The sequence below is a fragment of the Microcebus murinus genome, chromosome 6 (genome assembly GCF_040939455.1).
Source record: "Microcebus murinus isolate Inina chromosome 6, M.murinus_Inina_mat1.0, whole genome shotgun sequence".
Classification (NCBI taxonomy): domain Eukaryota; kingdom Metazoa; phylum Chordata; class Mammalia; order Primates; family Cheirogaleidae; genus Microcebus; species Microcebus murinus.
The window spans coordinates 87,003,191-87,026,280 of record NC_134109.1 but is presented as its reverse complement, the minus strand read 5'-3'; the positions used below and the strand labels follow the sequence as shown (position 1 = coordinate 87,026,280).

Genomic DNA, 23,090 nt, shown 5'->3' with positions numbered 1-23,090 from the left:
CTGAGCACCGGACCCTCCTTTTTGCTCTTGTCCCTGCTTCCTCCCTGCAGCAAACTGCAGTCCCCACTGCTGTCATCTTTTACTCACAGGCCAGGGAGTTCCTTAGCCTCTGAAAAGGGAGGGTGTTTCCATGCCATTCACTTTCCCCACTGGGAGTAAAAGTCTGCTAAAAATGGAATTCCTCTCCTTAAAGACGAGTCTGGGGCCTAGCCCAGAGGCGGCCCTGCCCCACCCAAGAGCCCTGAGGTCTCTCTGCGTTGAGAGGCCTCTCCCAGGGAGACACCAGGAGGAAGAGTTGTTTAGTGTGGATTCTTCCAGAACCTTTAGGACCAGCTGGATGATATTTGCGTCACCATACAAGCTATGGCACTTTGGGAGAGCACAGTAATAGTAGCTCACTGTGTACACACAGTTTTAGTTCATAAGGTAAATCCACACACTCCTACAGTGGTTCTCAGAGTGTACCAAAATTTATTGCCAACTTTTATTTTGCCACATAGAGGAAACTATATACTATTTATGCTTATCATTACTTCATAACAGAAAAGACATTTTAACACACACACTAGGAAGGACAGTCTCAAAAAACCCAGCCTGTAAATGCAACTTCACTATAAGGTCCTCCTCCCCTCTGCCCTACATACTTTCAAAATTGTTACTATTTCTATATAAATCTGTGAGAACTTTTTCACAGATAAGCACTGGTTTGGGAACCATTTGTCCATTACTTTTTTTTTTTTTTTTTTTTTGAGACAGAGTCTCACTTTGTTGCCCAGGCTAGAGTGAGTGCCGTGGCGTCAGCCTAGCTCACAGCAACCTCAAACTCCTGGGCTCAAGCGATCTCCTGCCTCAGCCTCCCGAGTAGCTGGGACTACAAGCATGGCCACCATGCCTGGCTAATTTTTTTTCTAGATATATTAGTTGGCCAATTAATTTCGTTCTATTTTTATAGTAGAGACGGGGGTCTCGCTCTTGCTCAGGCTAGTTTCGAACTCCTGACCTCGAGCAATCTGCCCGCCTCGGCCTCCCAGAGAGCTAGGATTACAGGCGTGAGCCACCGCACCTGGCCTGTCCATCACTTTTGATACTTAAGATTCCCCGCTGCAGGTGAGGAAGCCAAGGTTCAGAGACAATCAGCTGAGAAATGACTGAAGTAGGAACAAAATTCAGCTCTGCCTGCCCTAGAACCAGTGGCTCTTCCCTATTCCAGAAGGCCTCTAGGTAACCAGGTTGCATTTGCGATCCTACCAAACGATAGTTGACAGAGCATAGTCCTGATTTGCTTTTCAAAGTCTTGGCTGGACTCGGGTCACCGGACTACACCCAGTGGATCAAATTTTATTTTTGATCCCAAAATCCCTGAGCTCGTCAGATGATATTAGTCTTTCAGAAAAGTTCCTCCCTAATTTCATTATTTGCTTTCTCGGTAAAGCTATCCTTATGGGTGAGTTTAAGGAGGGAAGAATTCCAATATATCTACCCATATACATTGATTGATGCCTGAAATTCTTTCAGTTTGGTCTCCTTTATTGATATGTTTTTAAAAATCACTAAAAACTTGAGAATTAAGCAAAAAGGTGGACAGCATGTCCTTTCAATGTTCTACTGAAGCGTTAACAGGCTCAGCCAAAAATTATTTAATTATCCAGGGGAATGTAGCTGTTGTTTTTTACCTTTTTTTGTTGTTTTTTACTATAACTAAGGGCTCAGACTCTGAAGTTACATGTTAACTTATAGATCTTGTCCAGAATAGAAACCAATAATTTCTGTCCAGTAGAAAAGATAACCCCAAAGGTTATGGTTTTATTGCCCTGTAGAATATTAACTAGTTTTACTCTGACTTGGCAAACCTATTTCATAATGACTTTTCCTGGTATACTGTATAAACCTCCGTTCTTCTCTTTACCATTTGAAACAGCTTTGCCAGACTGTAGGTTCCTTCCCTCTTTGATGAGTGGAATAAAACCTATTTAAAGGCAGTCAACACCTGTACCGCTTTAAGATGTTATCAATCATTCTACTTGGTGTGAATGGAGAATCTTGAAAGCAGATTTTGAGAAGTTGAAAAATACAATATTATTTGAGGAAGATGAGGGTGAAGGTGCATGGGTGTGAGAAGGATTAGACACACCTCTCAGGACAGTTGTACCAGAGCACCTTCAATTGTTTTTTTTTTTACATAATTCCTTTGTCTTTGAGCAGTGGCCAGTAGCATGATTTACTGGAAATAGAATTTACAAGGAATACTGACTAGAGAGGATGTTGGAAAGCCAGTTGGGGCAAGCCATGGTGAAGGACTGGAATTTTGTCCTGGAAATCACAGGACAGTTATTAAAGGTTTTAATCTAGGAGCTGATATGATCATAGTTTTGAATCAGAAGGAAAGGTAATTCTGACAAGAATATATTACCTGGGTAGAAGGAGAGACTCTGAGAGATGACCAGGGCTTGACCTATCGCATGCGAATAGAAAGTTGATAAGATCAGAGGGCGGTTGAAAGGTACGATGGGCAGGTTTGACGAGTGATCAGCTACGGAGCACGAACCGGGCAGGAGTCTGGGATGACAGCTGGGTGGATGGATGGAAGAAGGATGGAGATGCTATTAACCAACAGCAGAATGTCAAGGAAGAAAGCTGTGTTTTTTGAGCTATTGAATTTGAAGATTTTAGAAATTTAAATTTGGAACTAAGAGTTTGGACCAGAAAGAAAATTTGAGGCTTTGCAGTATATTGGTTATAAATAAATGCTATGGACATATGTATGACTGTTGAAGAAAGACGTATCTCTGGAAAACCTCCCTAGCACTTCACTGGCTAGGGAACAATGGCATGGTTCACCAGAAGACATATCCTCTTCAACTTTACAGCCACGAACAAAGCCACTGCCCAGCAGAGCAGTGAACAGTCCGTGGCTTCTCGAAGCCATGAACACGCCACTGCCCGACACCTTGGCAAAGCGTGTCTGTTATCCATACTCATGTTACTGTTGTAGAAATGGAGGCTCAGAAAGACAAAGCAAAGTTCTTTTTTTTTTTTTTTGGAGATAGAGTCTCACTCTGTTGCTTGGGGTAGAGTGCCGTGGCGTCAGCCTAGCTCACAGCAACTTCAAACTCCTGGGCTCAAGCAATCCTCCTGCCTCAGCCTCCCGAGTAGCTGGGATGCGCCACCATGCCCGGCTAATTTTTTCTATATATTTTTAGTTGTCCAGCTATTTCTTCCTATTTTTAGTAGAGACGGGGTCTTGCTCTTGCTCAGGTTGGTCTCGAACACCTGAGCTCAAACGATCCTCCCGCCTCGGCCTCCCAGAGTGCTAGGATTACAGGCGTGAGCCACCAAGCCCGGCCTAAAGTTCATAACTGTATGTTGTAGGAATGGACGATTAGGGAAGATTAGACTGGAAACACTTCCTAGAGCAGGGGTCCTCAAACTTTTTAATCAGCGGGCCAGTTCACTGTCCCTCAGACCGTTGGAGGGCCGGACTATGGTTTAAAAAAAACTGTGAACAAATTCCTATGCACACTGCACATATCTTATTTTGAAGTTAAAAAAACAAACGGGCAAAAACACCTGCATGTGGCCCGCGGGCTGTGGTTTGAGGACACCTGTCCTAGAGGAAGCAGGTACAGACGTCTTGACCCAAACGTCGCAACCTGCCCCTGTCCCTGGTATCTTCCCTTCTGTGAACGAGCCTGCCAAGGGTGGAGCCGAGTGCGGGACAATTGCCTACCCTGTCTTGTGCCCCACTCTAGTCCTGCTTTCTGCAGTACTTTTACTTGAGCCCGTGCCATACCTGTAAGATCAACATTATTCCTGGATCTACAAAAATAGAGAGAGCAAAGTGCGATGAATTTCCATGTGTCCATCATCCAGCTTCAACAGTCCCCAACATACATCCAATATTGTTTCATTGGTGGCCCACTCCCCCCAACGCTTCCTCACCAGCTAGATTATAAGTAAATTTTAATGATCACGTCCTTTCCTCCCTAAATACTTCTGTATGTATCTCTAAAAGATAAGTGCTCCTTTTAAAAACATAATTTAGAGGAAAATCAAACATGTTCTAGATCAGAATGTATGGGCTCAGTATCCATTCCGCCTGGCTACCGGTTAGTTCTGCCCCTTCCTTAGGCCTCTGTTCTAACAAGGACTAACTCATAATGATGGCCTACGATCTGTCACACGCCCATTTATTTCTTACAGTCATGTGACCCGTAAGAGACACATTCTTATCTTTAATGTGCAGATCAAGAGAAACCGGGGCTCAGAGAGGTGGAGTAACTTACCAAAATGACCCAGAGGGAGTGAAAGGAATAGTCAGAATCAAAAGCATCCCCCAAACCAAAAACTGTTTACGGTGTAAGGAGGCTCTTCAAGGAAGCCCAAGCTTTAGAAAGATTGGCTCACAAAATAAAAAACATAGCCAGTACTTAAAGGAAAAAGCACAAGATTACCGAGGTTACCAAGAGTGCAGTTAGTCTATTTTTTTTTTTTTTTTTTTTTTTTGAGACAGAGTCTCGCTTTGTTGCCCAGGCTAGAGTGAGTGCTGTGGCGTCAGCCTAGCTCACAGCAACCTCAAACTCCTGGCTCAAGCGATCCTCCTGCTTCCGCCTCCTGAGTAGCTGGGACTACAGGCATGCGCCACCATGCCCGGCTAATTTTTTCTATATATATTAGTTGGCCAATTAATTTATTTCTATTTATAGTAGAAACGGGGTCTCGCTCTTGCTCAGGCTGGTTTTGAACTCCTGACCTTGAGCAATCCACCTGCCTTGGCCCCCCAGAGTGCTAGGATTACAGGCCCGGCTGCAGTTAGTCTATTCATGATGGAAAAACAGCAACTTTCTTATCCTTGCTTCAGCCCTGCAAAAGCTGTTTGGTTGGGGAGTCAGTCAGTTTAAAAAAAAAGAAGACTCAAGATCTCATTAATTTTGGCGACTAGAATCAGATGGAGCAGTTTTTCCTATTTATTTTTTATTTATGTAAGTTTCTGTTTTGCTGCCTCTTTTTTTTTTTACTCTCAAGTAAAAATTTTTTTTTTACTTTTTTACACGCAAGATGCTTCTCTCCCTTTAACTTGTAGTACAAAGTGTTTGTATTAGTTTTTTATGCTGCCATAAAAAATTACCACAAATGTAGCAGCTTGAACAACACAAATTTATTAGCTTAACCTTCCATAGGTTGGTCCATCCTTCGGCCACCAAAGGATTCATATCTGTCTCACATGCAAAATACATTCACCTCATCCCAAATTTCCCCCAAAAGCTCAATTCATTATTAGCATCAACTCCAAGTCCAAAATGTTATGTGAATCTCATCATCTCAAAAGTTCCAAATCTCACCATCTAAATCAGATACGGGTGAATTTCTGAAAATGTTTCACCCTGGGCAAAGTAGTCTCCATCTGTGGACATGTGAAACTAAAGAAACAAATTATCTGCTCTCAAAATATAGGACAGGCATGCAATAACAGTTATTGGTATTGTAGCTCAAAAAGGGAGAAATTGAAAGCAAAAAATGTCATTGGTCTCAAATAATTGACAAATCCAACCAGATAAATTTTTACTAGGTTTCAAGTTCTAGGAATAACACTTTGTTTGCTCATGGCTCTATCCCCTAGGCTCCTGTCCTTTCGTGCATTTTGCTTCCTGGAGTGCAGGTGAAATGGCTGGAGCTCCATCAGCCATTTTGGGCTATGAGGAGAAGGAATACAGTTTAGGGATAACCAAGAGCTGTCACTAGCCATGGATTTCCCACCTCCAGAGGAATGAACATTTTATTTAAGCCACTGTGCTTTTTATTTTGGGATTATTTGCAACTGAACCTGACCCTAAGTAATCCATCTACTTTCCATCTGCATGCTGTCTCTTTACATAGCACTTACAGGTACATTATCTCATTTTGAAGAGATAGGAAAATATCTGTTTTCCTGTGCTTATCTAACTGGTCCTGGTTCTAGGAGAGCCAGTTAGGGTCAATAGCAACCATCAGAAAGCTGTGTACATACCAGGGCTGAAGGCTGCAGGAAAACAGAAAACATTTGAGTCAGGAGGCAAAGGACAATGGTATTGCTTTCAGAATTAATGACAACTCGAGCGGGGATGGTCCTGCCTCTATTTTTGTGAGGCTAGGTTCGGACTCTCAGAGACCCAACCCTTCTTCACCATCTCACTTTCTCATCCTTGAAATGATATTTTGGTCTCTGCCAAGAACTTGATATTACATAAATATTGTCTTGTGGTGTTTCCCCCTGCCAAAATAGAATTCCAGCAATGTTTTTATTCCTCACTGATGGGCTGTTACAGTCCTCAGGAGTATGACTCAGTGAAAATGCTTCCCTATTCTGCTTTGTGATCGAAATGAAAGTGGGGTATGGAGCTAGAGTCCCTGTGCTGTGGCACTCTGATGCCACCTGCTCCACTTCGTACCAAAGTAGCAATCGTCCCACAACCCCCCAGAGTTATTTCTGCTTTATTCTGTCTCCGCCACCCCACAGCCCCTGGCACACCCTTCCTCCACCCAAATTCCACACTGGGTTGTCTTCCAAAGCTAGGCAGGCATTTTTTTTTTTTTCCAGGTCCTTTTCTCTGCCATTCCTCCAAGAAATCCTAGCAGGACCTTGGGAATTCTATCATAATCCAGCTCTTCCTTGAAACTGCCTCATCAACAGGTTTCCTACCTCCGGCTCCAGAAATCTGGCATTATGGCTGGCACCGTCCCCTTGCTTTTCTTTCTGGGCCTCTTGCTCCTCTGTGCTCCGCGTGCTGTGGCGGCAATGCCCTGCACGCCACGGCGCCTTTACCCTGCATATAGTCACATTTTATAAGATCATTCCCCAAAGCAAGTTGGCTTTGGCGCAGTTCGACGCACAGTACCCCTACGGTGAGAAGCAGGATGGGTTCAAGCCTCTTGCTGAAAACTCAGCCTCCAGCGATGGTCTCTTGGGGGCAGAGCTGGGGAGCTCAGATTATGGTGACAAGTTGAACATGGAGCGGAGTGAGAAACACAAGCTGGACAAAGAGAGCTATCCAGCCCTCTGCCTCTTCCGCGATGGGGATTTTGAGAACCCAGTCCCCTAGAGCGGGGCAGTTAAGGATGGTGCCATCAGCGCTGGCTAAAAGGGCAACAGGTCTACCTAGGTATGCCTGGTGGCCTGCCTGCGTAGGACGCCTGGCTGGGGAGTTAGTTCACCAGGGCCTCTGGCGTGGAAGCCCCCCAGGCAAGGAGCCTGACAAGAAGTGGTCCCATCATGGGGAAGATCTTAGACCAAGGGGAGGACTTCTCGGCATCAGAGATGACTCAGATCGCCAAACTGATAGAGAAGAACAAGATGAGTGATGGAAGAGGGAGGAGCTCCAGAAGAGCTTAACCGTACTGATTGCCTTCCAGAAGAAAGGGGCTGAGGAGGAGGAGCTGTAAAAAGGCACGCTAAGGTTTTCCAGGGTTTGGTGGGGGTGGAGAAGGGAGACTTAACTGCTGACCGTGAGACCCGTGTGGAATATAAGGGGGCGGTGGAAAAAGTGGTGCTGCTCCAGAATGCAGAGCCCCGAGTGTGTCTGGACATCGAATGCTGATGTGACAATGCTCGAGACATCCTAATAGCGCATCTGGGGAGAGCTGGGGCACTTACACAGACGGCTAGTGAAGTGCCCCGCAGAAGGAATTGGTGCCATAAAGAGGAGTATACTGCCTGGGTGTGGTGGCTCACGCCTGTAATCCTAGCACTCTGGGAGGCTGAGGCAGGTCGATCGCTCAAGGTCAGGAATTCGAAACCAGCCTGAGCAAGAGCGAGACCCCATCTCTACTATAAATAGAAAGAAATTAATTGGCCAACTAAAAATATATAGAGAAAAAATTAGCCGGGCATGGTGGCGCATGCCTGTAGTCCCAGCTAGTCGGGAGGCTGAGGCAGAAGGATCGCCTGAGCCCAGGAGTTTGAGGTTGCTGTGAGCTAGGCTGACACCACAACACTCTAGTCCAGGCAACAGAGTGAGACTCTGTCTCAAAAAAAAAAAAAAAAAAAAAAAAAAAGAAGAAGTATACTACCCAGGTCCTTGACAAGGAATTCTGATCCAATTAAAGTTTCAGTGTTTGGGTTTTAAAAAAAAAAAAAAGAAAGAAACTTCCTGATCTACCCAAGAGCAGGCTGTCCCTTAGGAAGTTGACACATTGATTCACAGCAGGTGCCCTTGGAGGGAGGATGTCTCAAAGGAAAGGAGGCACACTGCGCAGGGTCTAAGCAGAACTCTGTTTTCCAAGAGCGATGATGAGAGGGGTGAATGGGTCTCTCATGGTTTAATGACAATAATGGTTTTATCTATTATGCATGTTTTTACTCATGAAGTATTGAGGGTGAATTTTACAGGTATGATCTCCAAAGAGGAGGAGGGAGCAAGAACTAAGATTTAGTGAGCATGGAGTAGGAGTTGGGTTTGTGCACGCACTGGATCGTATTACAGTGGACAAGGGCATGGGCTGCAGTGAGTCAGCACTTGGTTCTACACTGGACCTGCCACTCCCTGGCTGTATGACTTGGGAAAGACAGTAGATGATAAAAAACACATGCTGGCTGGGCGTGGTGGCTCAGGCCTGTAATCTTAGCACTCTGGGAGGCCGAGGAGGGAGGATCCTTTGAACTCAGGAGTTTGAGAACAGCCTGAGCAAGAGCGAGATTCCCTGTCTTTACTATAAATAGAAAGAAATTAATTGGCCAACTAAAAATATATAGAAAAAATTAGCCAGGCATGGTGGCACATGCCTGTAGTCCCAGCTACTCGGGAGGCTGAGGCAGAAGGATAGCTTGGGCCCAGGAGTTTGAGGTTGCTGTGAGCTAGGCTGATGCCACAGCACTCTAGCCCGGGCAACAAAGTAAGATTCTGTCTCAAAATAAAATAAAATAAAATAAAAAAATAAAAAGCACATGCTGCATAGAGTTGCTAGGAGGCTTAAATTTGAAGTACGTAGTTCAGGACTTGGTCTAGAGTAAGTGCTCAGCAGATATTATTTATTATCATCATGCCCATTTTACAGATAATAAAGATGAGTCTGAAAGAGGTTAAGTAACTTACTCAAAATCCCATAGCTGGTTCTGTAACTCCCAAGCTAATGTTCTTTCTCCATTATCCTGCTAAGTGCACACAGCTTGTGGGCAGTGGCCCAGACACCAAGGTTTCCTGAGCCATCTATTCTAATATTATCTTCGCTCCTGAAAAATTATCTTTGAGCTAAATACACTTTCTCCTGGGAGTTGTGGAGGGGTAGATACAGGAAAAACAGCAGGTGGGAGGATATTCTGCTAGGCCCTGCTGTGGACCAATTCTAGAACTTCCAAGAAATCCCCAGCTCTTCTTCCTGCTCAGTCATTTCTCAGATCTCTAGGGAGCAATGAGATGCCCATAGCCCTCAACACAGGCCTGCAATCTGCACTTGAGCTCTCTGGTCCCCTGGGAGGCAGCAGAGCACAGTGACTACCAGCACGGCCTTTGGAGTCAGGCTGAGCTGCCTGAGGCATCCAGGCATCATTGTCCAACAGCCAGGGGACCTTGGCCAAGTCACTAAACTTGCTCTCAGCCTTGTTTCTGTATCTGTAAGGTGGTGATGAACATAGTCCCAGCCCCTGAAGGTTGATATAATAATCCAATGAGTATGTAGCTAAACTTTCAAGTGTTCCAGAAATAGTAGCTCTTATTAATATTATTTTCATCGTTACAAACTGAAGAAGATGTTCTAATGTCCTGGGAAAAGGCAAACCATCTGCCTTGCCCATCCATCTGCCTGGAATAGAAAGCCACCCAATTGATGAGCCTTGTCTTGAGCTGCTGGGACTGAGAGAGCTGCCCAGATGGGCAGGCTGGGGCTATGAGGCTGTCCCCAACTTCCCAGCTGCAGATCTGATCTCTTTCACCCTCAGAAAGGGTCCTGGCAAGGCTGCCTAGGAGAGCCAGAGTCTCCATGTTCCTGGGCATGGGACAGAGAAACAGCTCACTGTGACCATGACTGCTTGCTTACTGCACCTGGTCCCACTCGGTCCCCAGCCCCAACCCTCCCAGGACTCGCTGCTCCTGAGGAATGTAGGCTGGCCTGAGCCCCTGGAGTCTGGCCAGCATGGCGCCCACCTGGGTGAGCTGGGTCCCCTGGGCACCCAAGCCTGCTGTCGTGAAGTCCTGGGTAAGGGGTCACATCAGCCAGCCAGGCCCTGTCTTCCTCACCTCCTGCAGCCCCCTAACGATTGTTAGGAAACAGGTCCTTTGGACAACGTTGGATTTCTTGGCTTCTCCCTCTTTGTGCTAATTTTTCCTTTTAATTGGCCTAGAAGGGCACAGACTCTACGCTGGAGGGGTGAGAATACAAGCTTCAGAGGGAGGCAACCCCCATTCCCATAGCTTTTCTTTATACTGCCCGTGTGCACTTGGTGAGGCAGCACTGTGCGGGGCGGTGGGCCAAGACTTTACAGGGAGTAGGATTATCTCCTAAACCCTCCTCCCACCTCCATTAGCTAGCTGCTCCCAACGGATGAGGAAATGCAAGCACAGAGAGGTGCAGTAACTTTCTCAAGGCAGCATAGCATGGGGTCATCACAGCAAGAGCAAGGAAGAGACCCAGGGGAGGGGAAGAAAGAAAAAAGAGGAATGAGGAGGAGTAAGAGGTGTCAAACTGGTGACTGTGAAATCCTGCCCAGAGCCTGGTTCTCAGCCTCAGGGACATGGGGTCCGGCTGACTTGGCCACTTCCCTCAGATTTGCGGAGAGGAGAGAGATGTGGGGGAGGGAAAAGGAGGCCAGGAAAGGTTGAAGGGAAGATTTATGAACTGCAGAAAGGCCTTCCCAGGGAAAAACACACCCGAACAGGCCTGGCAGACAGGATGTGAAAAGGTGCGCTGCTATTTCCGTGGGGAGCAGAAGCCAGCGACCAGGATGCCTTCTCCGCCGCTGGCCACTCGCAGCCCTTTCATTCAGCACCTGTGTTTGGATCCCAGGGGAGCTCAGGCGACCGAAGCCATGAATACACGTGAGCCTGTTGCAGCCTCGGGGTCAATAAGATAATGAAGGTCGCATCCCTGATTCCCCTCGGTTGCCAGTTTGTTGTAATTTTTGAATCAGTGCAGAATTCCAGATGCCGGAGCTTGTGGCCCTTGGGGAAACGCCACCTTCCGCTGAGGTTTTCTTATCTCTTCCTATATGTGATTTCCACCCCACCCTCTAGCCCCCACCCCCGGCGTTTCAGCAGTTTTCCTTCTTCTCCATTCCTGAAGAACGTGCATTTCTTTTCCCCCAGCTCCGGCTCTGGCTTCCTGTGTGCTGAGCCTTTGCAATTGACATCATGTCTTCAGGATGCATTTGATAGGTACAGGAAGTTGCACCAGACGGAAGAGGGAACCAACAATCAATAAAAAAAGAACTATGTTTCTAAGAAAAATGCATCACAGCTTCCCACAGGGGTTGTGAACCATATGTGCTAATATCCCTGGAACAATGGATCTAATTTTTAGCTCTTTCTGCTTGGCTCTCCGGGCCACCTCAACCAGAAAGGAAACACATCTTTTTAACCTGCCGCTCCCCAGCTTACCGGTGACCTGTCTGTAGTAAAGACTGCCTTTCCTTTTAACCCATTCATCGCACCGCACAAAATAAAAATCTCTGCCCCCTCCCCGTCTCTCCCCCTAGCTTTATTTCTCGCGGCTACTAGTTTAGTGTATTTATGGTGCATGAGTCATCGAGCCGCCGCCTGATTGGATAAAAACCGAGCACCCCCTGAGACCGTCAGTCAATTACAGCTATTCTCAGCTTCATTCACAGATTTATTAGCTTGCACACAGAGAGAAATTCATTCGGCAAAGTTCATTCATAAAAATTTCAACACTCTGCTCATCACCATCCTGCACAGCTCAGCCTTCTGCAGCGAATGAGCCTCTGGAAAAAAAAAAAAAAAAAAGCTCGGAGAGGAGCCGGGGAGGGAGGGAGGGGAGCGCTGCGCGCGGGTGGGCAGGCCGGGAGCGGATCCGAGGAGCACGGACCGACCGCGAGTCGGCGAACAATGCGGAGCGGCGCGGGCCACTAGCGCTCCCGGCTGGCGGCCCCGAACGGGTGCAAGGCAAGGTCTTCCAAGACCGGGCGGGATCAGCGAACGCAGGCGGAAGGACCTTTGGCTCATACACACATTTCTTTTTGTTTTGTTTTAAAAGGAACAATCACTGGAACAAATAAAGGGTTAATAGGCCAGTCATTGCCCCGCCCCCCCCGTGGGAGCCGCAGGGAGCAGGTTGGAAAGTTCCTGCGTGCAGAAGGGGAGGCCGGGGGTGGGGGCGCTCAGTACTTCTGCTGGGCTCCCGCAGGGATGCGGCGGGACCGCTCGGCCCGGTTCCGAGCCTGAGAGTTGGCCGTGCGCGAGCCCCACCGCCGGGAGCCTGGGGCCGGGCTCTGCTGCTTGCAAGGAATCCAAGGCAGGACAGCGGGGGCCGCTGCCCGGGCCAGGGAGGGGCTGAATCAGAGCTGGGGAGGCGCTTCCCACCCCCACCCCCGTCCCCCCCGCCCCGCCGGGGCTGTCACCCTTGAGGGGCCGAGCCGAGCCGGGCGAGGGCGCAGGCGGAGTTGGAGAGGTGGCTGCCTCGAGTTGCACGGGGCGTTGAGGCTTCTGATGTCCGCACCGTTCATCTCCTGGGCGCGGAGGCGATTAGTGCAACCGTATCCTGTTTCAGCGCCGCCAAGGCTATGCGAGACCGCGGCCAGGACGGCCTGGCAGGACTCGCGCTGTATGTAGGACTCTTCGGACACCCCGGGATGCTGCACAGGGCCAAGTACAGCCGCTTTCGGAACGAGTCCATCACGTCCTTGGACGAAGGCTGCCCCGGAGGGAGCTCCGTTGGGAACAAGGGCTCACAGCAGCCTCCCTACCCCGCCCTGGCACCTCACCTGCCGGCGGAAGATGCCACCCAGCCGTCCCGGGAGAGCCCCACCCCGCTGTGCACCTTGATCCCCCGCATGGCGAGCATGAAGCTGGCCAACCCGGCCACTTTGCTGAGTCTCAAAAACTTTTGCCTGGGTACCAAAGAGGTGCCCCGGCTGAAGCTCCAGGAAAGCCAGGAGCCGGCTCCCAGCAGCCCGGCTTCCCCAGAAACCAGCCTAAGTCGGGCTGGGTCTGCACTGCCACCGCAGCCGGACCTGGTGGGGCACAGGGCAAGCGCCTTAACCCCCGCCGATGCGTCCCCACTTCCCGGCCCTGGGGAGCCAACCGTCAGGAGCAGGCAGGACAGGCACTTTCTGCAGCACCTGTTGGGGATAGGCTTGAACTACAGTGTGAGGGTAAGTCCATTTCCCTCTCTGCACTCCTTCTAAGAACTCCTGGGGAAAGGGGGCTCTTCTTTGCTTTCTGCAAGGGGCTGCACGTTACCTGAGTTGTAGATCTGGACAAGACATTGTGCAACTGGACCAAGGGGGAGTGGAGCTGAGTTTACAAATTTCCCTGCATATATCAGACTTGTACTGAAGTCACACAACATTTGCTTCAAGGACATGAGCTGATGCTAACTTGTAGGTAGTTGCCAGGTGTAATGGCAACTTCTGATAGAGACAGCTGATGACCCTGTTTGTCCCCATTAGACCTAGCATTCCAGCCAAGAAGAGTCAAGGATTTCAAAGCTGATTAGTAATTGAGAACTGGTAGCTTATACTGGCCGTTGCATTTTGGATGAATACAGTAGAGATTTCTGTGCTAGAAGAAATCTAGCACAGAAATAGGGTGTAAGGGGCTTGAATTAATTTTTATTTAAAAAATTTTTTTTTGAATTGTTTTTTAAAAATGTAATTTGGCATTTAAAAAAGACTTCTTGAACATGGCTGAGTCTCTAACCTTGTGCTAAAAGCTAGTCTTAGCTGTTTGGTGCACATTTATTGCTTTTCTTGCCTACGCTGTAGCATGTAGGCCTGGTCCATGGGCTGTGTGCAAAATCAAGGTTCTTACTGGCCTTGTATCTGTCCTTGCCCAATCAAAATCTGGGCGAAAGAGGATTTTGGCCCTTGCCCTTTTGGAGCTAGAATTTCAATCGGGAAGACCAACAAATGCATGTTAAATAATAAGAGAACAATACTTAGCAATAGATATCTAGTGTGAGAATGCTGATGGAATTCAGAAAAAGGGGAACCTTTTTTTGTGTGTGGTCTGGGATTATTCATTCGTGTGGGGAACCTGCAGGAGAAGGTGCATCTTGGAAGAAATATCGGGTCTTGGTGGAAAGGAGGAGAGTCCTGGCAGGGCAAGAACGCTGTGGTGGCTATCAGAGGAGCCCTGCACAGGCTGGGCAGAACCGAAGGGGAAGGGGACTGCTGGAGGACAGTGCGTGACAGTGGCAGGGGCTGGCACACGGTTAACGCGCAAACAAGCACGAGTGGAATAAAGACACACACATAGCGTGGGTAGCTTGGGGACGAGGGAGCAGCTGACTGAAGCTCTCAAACGCTAAATAAAGGAGGAGGTTGTAAACACCCTGATTGGTAAATGAGACCCCTCCTGGGTTGGTAGGCAAACTGTGAGTTGATGAAAGTGGTTTTGAAAAGATCAATCTGTTGACTTGTTTGCCGTGGATTGAAGCTGGGAAAGATTAGAGACTGGGGGCGGGGGTGGCCAGAGAGAAAGATAACTCTGGGAGTTTAGGCATGAGGGGGTGAGAACACGGATTAAGGTGGGGAGGACAGGAAGGAGATGAATTCAAGAGAGGGGGGGAGAAGCCTCAGTCACCTCGGGTGACTGATTAGATCATTTCAGATCACAGAACAAATAATAGAATAGTGAACATTTATTGAGCAGTGGGTAGATTGATGAGTTTTTGTTTGTTTTTTTTTGTATGGAGGTTGTAGATGATTATTGAAGAAGAGTGAAATATGACATCCAAATTAAAGTCTCAGAATGACATTAGTGATGCCAATGGCAGAAACAGAATGAGTTAGGAAGGGGACCCACTTTAAGCTCTCTTTTGACATGTTAAAGTAACGCTATCTACAGCATGCTAACATGTATGCGTGCAGTCGTATAAGATTAGTGCTCAGGTGAAAAGTCTGATCTGAAGGTATAAACTCGAGAGCTGGCCCAATAACTGTATCACAACCACAAAATGAGGATCTCAAGGAAGGCCTAATAATAAATGCTGGAAGGATTACAGAGAAAGCAGGCTTGGGACAGCCTTGGCAAATGGATAATAAAAACCTCTAAAGGAGATAAATATATGGGACACTCAGCTCTTGCTCTTCCTCGTAGTGAAGTGGCTCAGAATGGAAATACTTTCATATATCGACTCCAAGTTCATGGGCACATTCTCATGTGCCAAGCACAGGTGTGTGCCAGGCCCTCGTGGGGAAACACGTGACTCTCCTATCCTGTGCTCTCTGCACTCGCCTTCCCCCTTACCTGCACATTCTCTACCCTTGACCTTGCCTTTCCTTCCTCCTGTACCTCTTGTCCCCTCCCCACACCCACAGGACTGTACCGTTTTAAATGTTGAAGAGTTGCTGTGTGGTCTCCACTTTCCCCGGGGAGTGCCTCCTCTGGCATTTTTTAAGTTTTTGATGAGGACACCATCTGACTTTTCATGATGTTGAAAAATGACCCCAGGAAAAGTACTGACCCCATGACCCCAGTGAACCATACAAGATTGCCAATAGCTATGCAGTGCGATAGCCGTTGGCAATTACCTCTCTTACGAAGTCAAAATACATGGAAGAGCTTACTTTATTAAAAATTTTTTAGAATTCTAGCTTTGAAAGATGGGAGGGACTCAGAAGCTGGGAAAGATTAGAGACAGGGAGGCCAGGGAGAAAGATTCTCTGGGAGTTTAGGCACGAAGGGATGAGAACACGGATTAAGGTGGGGAGGACAGAAAGTTATCAGAAATTATCAAGGTCAGTGCCTCTATAGGGGACCTGAACCCTGGAGAAGTGATTTTTTTAAGGACACACAGGTGAGTCAAAAGCAGAGCAAGATCTAGAACTCAAGTCTCCTCTGTGTACATTCTTAGCTCTCTTCCACACAGGTTTCCATCCTGGTTGACCTTCTGTTCCTCAGAATTCTTTTGAAATGTGAACTAATTTTAAAAAATGAAATGCCAACCTGTTAATTTACAGTGAAAAATATCATACCAAGTGAACCAGAATTGTAATCCCTGTATTCCCACCTGGAGGAGAAAGCACATAGATAAATCTAAATCAAAGCTTGCTTGGTGACAATGGATTCAGAGCAGAGAAGTGAGAGACATGGTCTTCATGGCTGGCCGACATAGGGCTCGTGGACTTAGGGGCAGATTTTGTAGGAAAAAGGTGGCCCAATATTCTACTTCCTTATCCATGTCATGTGACTGCTCCTCTTCCTGCCCAGACTTATTTGCTAATTTATTCAGTCATTTATTCAACAAATATGTATTCTGAGCCAATTATGCAGCAGGAAATGTTCTAGGCACTGAGCATCAGCGAACAAAACTGATCAGTTCTAGACACCAATGAATAAAACAGACCAGATCTGAGCCCTTGTGGAACATTCTAGTGAGTAGAGATGGGTCCTAACTGAACAAATAAACAAGTCAATATAATATTTCAAATAGTAATAAGTGCTCCAGAGAGCAATAAAATAGGGTGAGTGAAAAAGGCCACAGGTGGGGATAAAAAATGGCATCATTATAGCCACTCTTTATTTTTCTTGCCTCTTTTCTCTTTGCAGTAGAGACGGTTTTTTCCATCTACTCCAAGTATGAGTTGACTTTGGATTAAATATCCTTTATTAAAATGACCCTTCTTTTGATCTTATGATGTAGAATCAATTATACAATTGAAAACACTTCATGAATTATGGGCACCTATTTTTTAAAAATATTTTAGAATATTACGGGGTACAAATGCTTTGGTCCCATAAATTGCCTTTGCACTGCCCCGAGTCAAAGCTACAAGCATGCTCATCCCCCACACGGTGCACGCGGCACCTCTAAGGTGTGAATTTACCTATCCCCTCCTCCCCCCTCACCTGCCCAATGCCCTGTGAATGTTACTTCCATGTGTGAGCACCTACTTTTGAGTAACTTTTATTCAAACTCAGACTTTAAACCCCATGAAGGTCTCTCAGGGAAGGTGGCCTAGTAAACCCTTTTTGAGAGAGACTGAGCCAGGAATGGAACAGTCGGACTATGGTCTGGGCAAAGTAATAAGGTGGGTCAAGCCCATTAAATTGTGTCAAATGGTGACTTTGTTCCCACCATGAGACCAAGTGTCATTTCTCTATGAGGTCTTCCCAAGTCACTTCACCCATAGTCACTTAAGGGTCTCCGGGTACCAACACAGTCTGGTGAGTGTGGACCACACACAACGTGACCAGTGCTCTCATCTCTAAAATGCCCTGAGGGCCCCTCCCAGCACCAGTATTTAATGACTCTAGGGCCCCTCTCTCCCTGTTGGGAGGTGTTTGAAATGTTAGTTTTCTTCCCCACTCCCAGCAGTGGTTCAAAGACTTAATAAAGCAGAGGCAAAGAAATGAACGTGACAGAGCTTTGACAGGCAGCCACAGGGGTTCTCACAATGGCCCTCTGAGGAAGGCTGTATTCTGTGGATGAGGACACCGAGACCCCAGGATTTTGTGGTCTAAGGTGCACTTGACAACTGTTACAGCAAGCAGCAGACTAGGGATTCCTACCCAGGTTGCTCCCACTCCAGTGCTCCTCCCCTCCCACGCTGTCACTTACCTACGAGCATGGGATGGAGCAGAGTAGGTGAAGGGCCACCCTGTGCAGGAGGGCGTCACCATAGGCCCAACCCACAGAACTTGCCTGGGTGCATTCATTTGTGTGACTTCCGTCTCCTCCTCGATTCAGCCCAGCCCTGCCCAGCTGTTTCCCCAGACTGAATTGGCTTCCTGAGGCTGCTCTAACAAGCACCACAAACCGGGCGGCTTACAACAACAGAAATCTACTCTCCCATGGTTCTTGAGGCTAGATACCTGAAACAAGGTGTCAGTAGGGCCACGCTGTCTCTAAAGGCTCTGGGGGAGGCATCCTGCCTTGCCTCTTATAGCTTCTGGCGGTTGCCAGCGGTTCTTGGAGTTCCTTGGCTTGTACATGCGTCACTCCAATCGCTGTCTCCACCTTCACGTAGTATTCTCCCTGCGTGTCCCTGGCCAAATTGCCCTCTTCTAAGAAGATCAGCCATTGGCCTGGTGCGGTGGCTCACGCCTGTAATCCTAGCTCTCTGGGAGGCCGAGGCGGGAGGATCGCTCGAGGTCAGGAGTTCGAAACCAGCCTGAGCAAGAGTGAGACCCTGTCTCTACTAAAAATAGAAAGAAATTAATCGGCCAACTAAAAATGTATAGAAAAAATTAGCCGAGCATGGTGGCGCATGCCTGTAGTCCCACCTACTCAGGAGGCTGAGGCAGGAGGATTGCTTGAGCCCAGGAGTTTGAGGTTGCTGTGAGCTAGGCTGACGCCACCGCTCTCTAGCCGGGGCAACAGAGTGAGACTCTGTCTCAAAAAAAAGAACATCAGTCATTGGATTGGGGCCCACCCTCATCTCAAATTGATTACATCTGCAAAGACCCTATTTCCAGCTAAGGTCACACTCACAGGTTCTGGAGGTAAGACTTCAAGGTATCTTTTTGGAGGACATAATTCAACCCGTAACAGTCCCCAAGAACATTTATTGCAATATGGTTGCTCACATAGGCCTTCCTGGGTATTGGGCTCATCAGGTTGGTGTGCAAATGCGAATTTGTGTTCGTATTTGCACACCAACCTGATTTTCTTTACTGCCTTTGTAAATCTCACGGCATATTCTTACCAATCCATCTTCCCCTGTTGCATCTTAGTACTCAACCAGTAAGCTAGTATTGTCAACTATCTACTGTCTAGACAAGATGTAGCCCACAGTACCACGATGTTATGTCCACTTCAAGTAGTTTTTCCAGGGAAGAGCACAAGTCTAGGAGTTAGGAGACCTGGGTTAAAGTAATGGCTCTGACACTAACAAGCTGTGTGATCTTGGGGAAGTCACTTGACCTCTCTGGGATTTATTTTCTCATATTTAAAATAAGTCTGAACAAAATGGTGCCTAAAATCCTGAGATTGCAGGTCTTCTTTCCTGCCTGAATGAAAACCCCTTACTATGAGGATCTCGTTTGGTTAGAAAGAGTTTCCCAGAGGAAATCGTTTTTAGCATCTTCACATTAGCAGAGAAAGAAAGAAAGTCCTTCAGGGATTCACTCACTAGCTCCTACGTTAGCACCCTCTTCCCAACACTGAGCTGGCTTCACCAACAAGGCAGAAAGAAGTGTGTTGTACTGGCATGGGTGGAGGCGGTAAATTTTAGGGAGGTGGTGTGGAGAGGAGTCGGGTTGTGGACTAGTACCCAAGTGTAGGACTGCAGGCAGGGGTGGAGGGTGGGCTGGTCCAGGGGCCAGGCCAGGGTTGGAAGAGGTGAGTGGTGGTGGCTGGGATTCCGGGAGCCTGGCACTGCTCACGTGGTCTATGCAGCCGGGCCAGACCGGGACTTGGAGTCCAATATTAGGTGGCAGGAGCCAAGGAGAGCTAATCCTTGTCTCTTCTCCCTGGACAAAGGCTCTAAGAGAAAAAGGCCCTGCCACACACACACAGGCAGCCTGGCAACTCTAACCTTGAGAGAGGGAGATTTGTAACTCCAGGAAAGATAACAGACGTCCCTGGAGAGACAGTCCGACAGTTTACACACGATAAAGCCAGACCTCGGTGGTGGCGTACTTTGGGTACTCACAGCTAAGGGAGGTGGCTTTCTGCCTCTCTGAATTTCTCTTTTTTTTTTTTTCTAAGTCATTGGCAGTGAAGAGGGTGGTGATATGGGTGGGAGGAAATGATTTCAGCTAAAACTGACAACTTGGCATTGAGGGTGTTATATTTTCCTTCCTGTTTCCTGGGGTAGATTCTGCTAGAGCTTGGGGAAATCTTGGCAGGTTTGACCTGTTCTCCTGTCATTCTCTTCAGTCCTTCACGCATCCCTTGATCGGTTCAGTCCTCCTTCACAGCCCCGGATACTAGAGCTCGGACCGCAAGGAGTCTTAGAGGTCAGTGAGTCCAAACTCTTTGTTTACAATTGAGGAAACTGAGGCTCAAGACACGTGGACTAACTTGCACTGGACCGCACATCTACTCAGTGGGGGAGCCCAGGAAGAGCCCCCACTTCTGTGGGGTACAGCACCCCGTCTCCTACCCGTGTCTTTATTCACCTTCTGTCGCTCCCTGAGCTAAACACGCGATGCCACATGTCTCCACTTGATCAAAACGCTGGGTGTGCTTTTTAGAAAGCCCATAATGAAAAGTTTTTTCCTAATAGGAAAATCGTCTTAAAATAGCAGTGAGAAAGGGAAAAAGTGAACGTGGACGAGTGGCAAGGAGCCCAGAGGGCATTGGCTTTGCCAGTTTCACCCTTTCGTCTAAGCAGGTCTCTCTGGATGGCAGTGCGGCGTGCACGAACTGGCCCGTTTCATTCGTCTTCTACAAACCTTTGGGGTCATTGTCCCAGTGTGGCTTCCTCTCACATCTATGTTCATAGTACTCTAAAGCCAGTACCATGTCATCACATGGGTGGGACTGAACCAACCCTGTTCCCAACAGGACAGTTCCATCACCTGGACACACAGCTCAGGAGTCCAGGCTGCTCCACACCCCCTCCCCCGCCCCGATGCCCTCAGCTCCATCACTCGTGTGCCCCATGAAGGTGGCCAGCTTTGTACCCCACCTGTGGCACGTGAATGTGAAGACATTGCTAACCCCTTGGTCTTTCACTTTTCAGAACGCCTGGGGGACAAGCTGTGAATGCTTCTTCTTGGGTGCAGACACGCTGGGGCTTCTCTCTTTCATGCAAAGGGACAAAGAGTACCTAGGGCTGGGTTTGGCCCAACAGAGGGACGCTGCCTTCTCGACCCAGAAAGCCTTTCCTCGCCTGACAATGTCGCAAAGAGCTTTTGAGGGCGGCAGAAATTCCGGGGTTAGGACAGGCTGTCCCCGTTTCGCGAAGAGGTGGGGGCCAAGGGTTAGTTCGTACTTCAGTTCTTTGGGGCGGTGAAGTTTCCCAGAGAAACGATGCTTGATAAGCTTTCTCTGTGGTTAGGGAGAGGACGAAATGAGAAAATAACACGCGAGGAGCTTAGCACACAGCCTGCCTCATAGTCTTGCCCAGGTGGAGGGAGGAGAATGGACTTTCAAAGGTCTAGGGGTGCCTTTGGGGAAAATAAGTTGTAACAGACTAAATTTGACTTTGACATTTCACCGTGTCCCTTTGGCATACTTTCCCGGGCCAGCCGTGCCACCCTGGTGGAACTTTCTTCCCAGAGTCTTTCCTGCTGGCGCTGACCAGGGACGGCCTGCCTTCCTCTCTGATGGTGCCAGCAGTTCGTCCACTTGTCAGCTCCCGCTGCCCCCCCCCCCCCCCTGCAGCAGAGTGAAAAACATTTGCATTTTGGAAAGATGTTTATTTACTTCACTGGCTCTTCATTGTAGTGCTTCCCAAACTTTGTCAAGGACCACCTATATCAGTTTAAAAATGCTTATTAAAAATGTCGATTCCCAGCCCCCATCCTGGACTTACTAGACTAGAATAGCTGAGGCCGGAGCTCAGGCACCCACATTTTTCACAAGCTCCCCGTGTGATTCCGATGCACAGAAAATTTGTGAACCTCCACTGAGTCCAGTTAGTGCAGGGGTTCCCGACCAGAGGTGACTTTGCCGGTCAGGGGACATTTGGCAATGCCTGGAGGAGACATTTCTGGTTGCCGTAACTGGGAGGGGAGGGGAGAGCTATTGGCTTTTAGTGGGTAGAGTGCACTTCCTGTAATGCACAGGACTCCCACAATAAGGGGTTGCAAGGCCCAACTTGTCACTAGTGCTGAGGATGACAAGCCCTGAGTCAGCGGGATGAAGTGCACAAGCCTGGGATGTGGATTAGAAGGTAATACTGAATGGGAGAATAAACAACTCTTCAGTGATTCCTTTTTTTTTTTTTTTTTTGAGACAGAGTCTCGCTTTGTTGCCCAGGCTAGAGTGAGTGCCATGCTGTCAGCCTAGCTCACAGCAACCTCACACTCCTGGGCTCAAGCGATCCTCCTGCCTCAGCCTCCCAAGTAGCTGGGACTACAGGCATGGGCCACCATGCCCGGCTAATTTTTTCTATATATTTTAGTTGGCCAATTACATTTTCTTTCTATTTTTAGTAGAGAAGGGGTCTTGCTCTTGCTCAGGCTGTTTCAAACTCCTGACCTCGAGCTATCCGCCCACTTCGGCCTCCCAGAGTGCTAAGATTACTGGTGTGAGCCACCGCGACCGGCCTATCAGTGCTTCCTATAAATCTAACTCAAGCTACTTCTAATTTTCTTGTTTCCTTCTTTTTCCTTTTTTAAACACAAAGACTCTAAAAACTATAATAGACCAGGTCACTGTCCACCCAAACAATACTCCTATGTCTTCCGCACCAGCGTCTCAAGTGATGTGGACGAGAGTGGGCAAATGAGCCATATGTTGCTATGAGTCACTTGTCGTCAAGTATGTCCACATTAGCAGCAGAGTCTACTTTAACTCAGGTGTACTCTGGGCTGATTGGCCTGTAAGGCTGTCTTGGCATTCTAATCATGGTATCCTACTACTATTGGTCCCTTCATTTCCACAGGGAAATGCATAAAGTGTTTTAACAACTAACTTACAAGTAAACTTTAAGAACAGAGTCTGCCTTGGGGCTACGCATGTCCTCTAGCTAGAGGGGAAGACATGCCGGATAGCAAGAGACTTGAAAAGCCCGTGTGCTATAAGAATAACTCCGGAAATTAGATTTTTTTCCTCCCTGTCATCAGAGAATAATTTATATGAATCATTTATTGGGAAATGGCGAAATGCATAATTCAAACTTAATTTGTTCTAAACCAGTGTCAATTCTAGGTCCTTGAAAGGCCATTGTTCTTCCCCCTCCTCTCTCAGCGTGGTTCCTTCGACCCTGGACTCAGACCTCATCTGATACATTAGACTACAAAGTTCTGATTCACGATGAGGTAAGCTACCCAAGGTCACAGAGCTCGGGCGGCAGCAGCAGAGCAAGGACTAAAATTCAGGTCTCCTGA

At 47.8% G+C, this 23,090-nt stretch overlaps 1 protein-coding gene and 1 pseudogene across 1 annotated transcript in view; both read left to right on the top strand.

Moving 5' to 3' along the window:
• The first annotated feature begins 6,356 nt into the window (after positions 1-6,356).
• On the top strand, positions 6,357-7,416 carry LOC109730538 (endoplasmic reticulum resident protein 29 pseudogene; annotated as a pseudogene).
• A 5,152-nt stretch (positions 7,417-12,568) lies between these two features.
• The window catches only part of SHC4 (SHC adaptor protein 4), a 125,236-nt gene continuing 114,714 nt past the window's right edge, over positions 12,569-23,090 (top strand). The window contains exon 1 of the mRNA XM_012763530.3: positions 12,569-13,294. Within this exon, the coding sequence (XP_012618984.1) occupies positions 12,704-13,294 (591 nt within the window). The 5' untranslated portion in view covers positions 12,569-12,703. The remainder of the gene's footprint in view (positions 13,295-23,090) is intronic.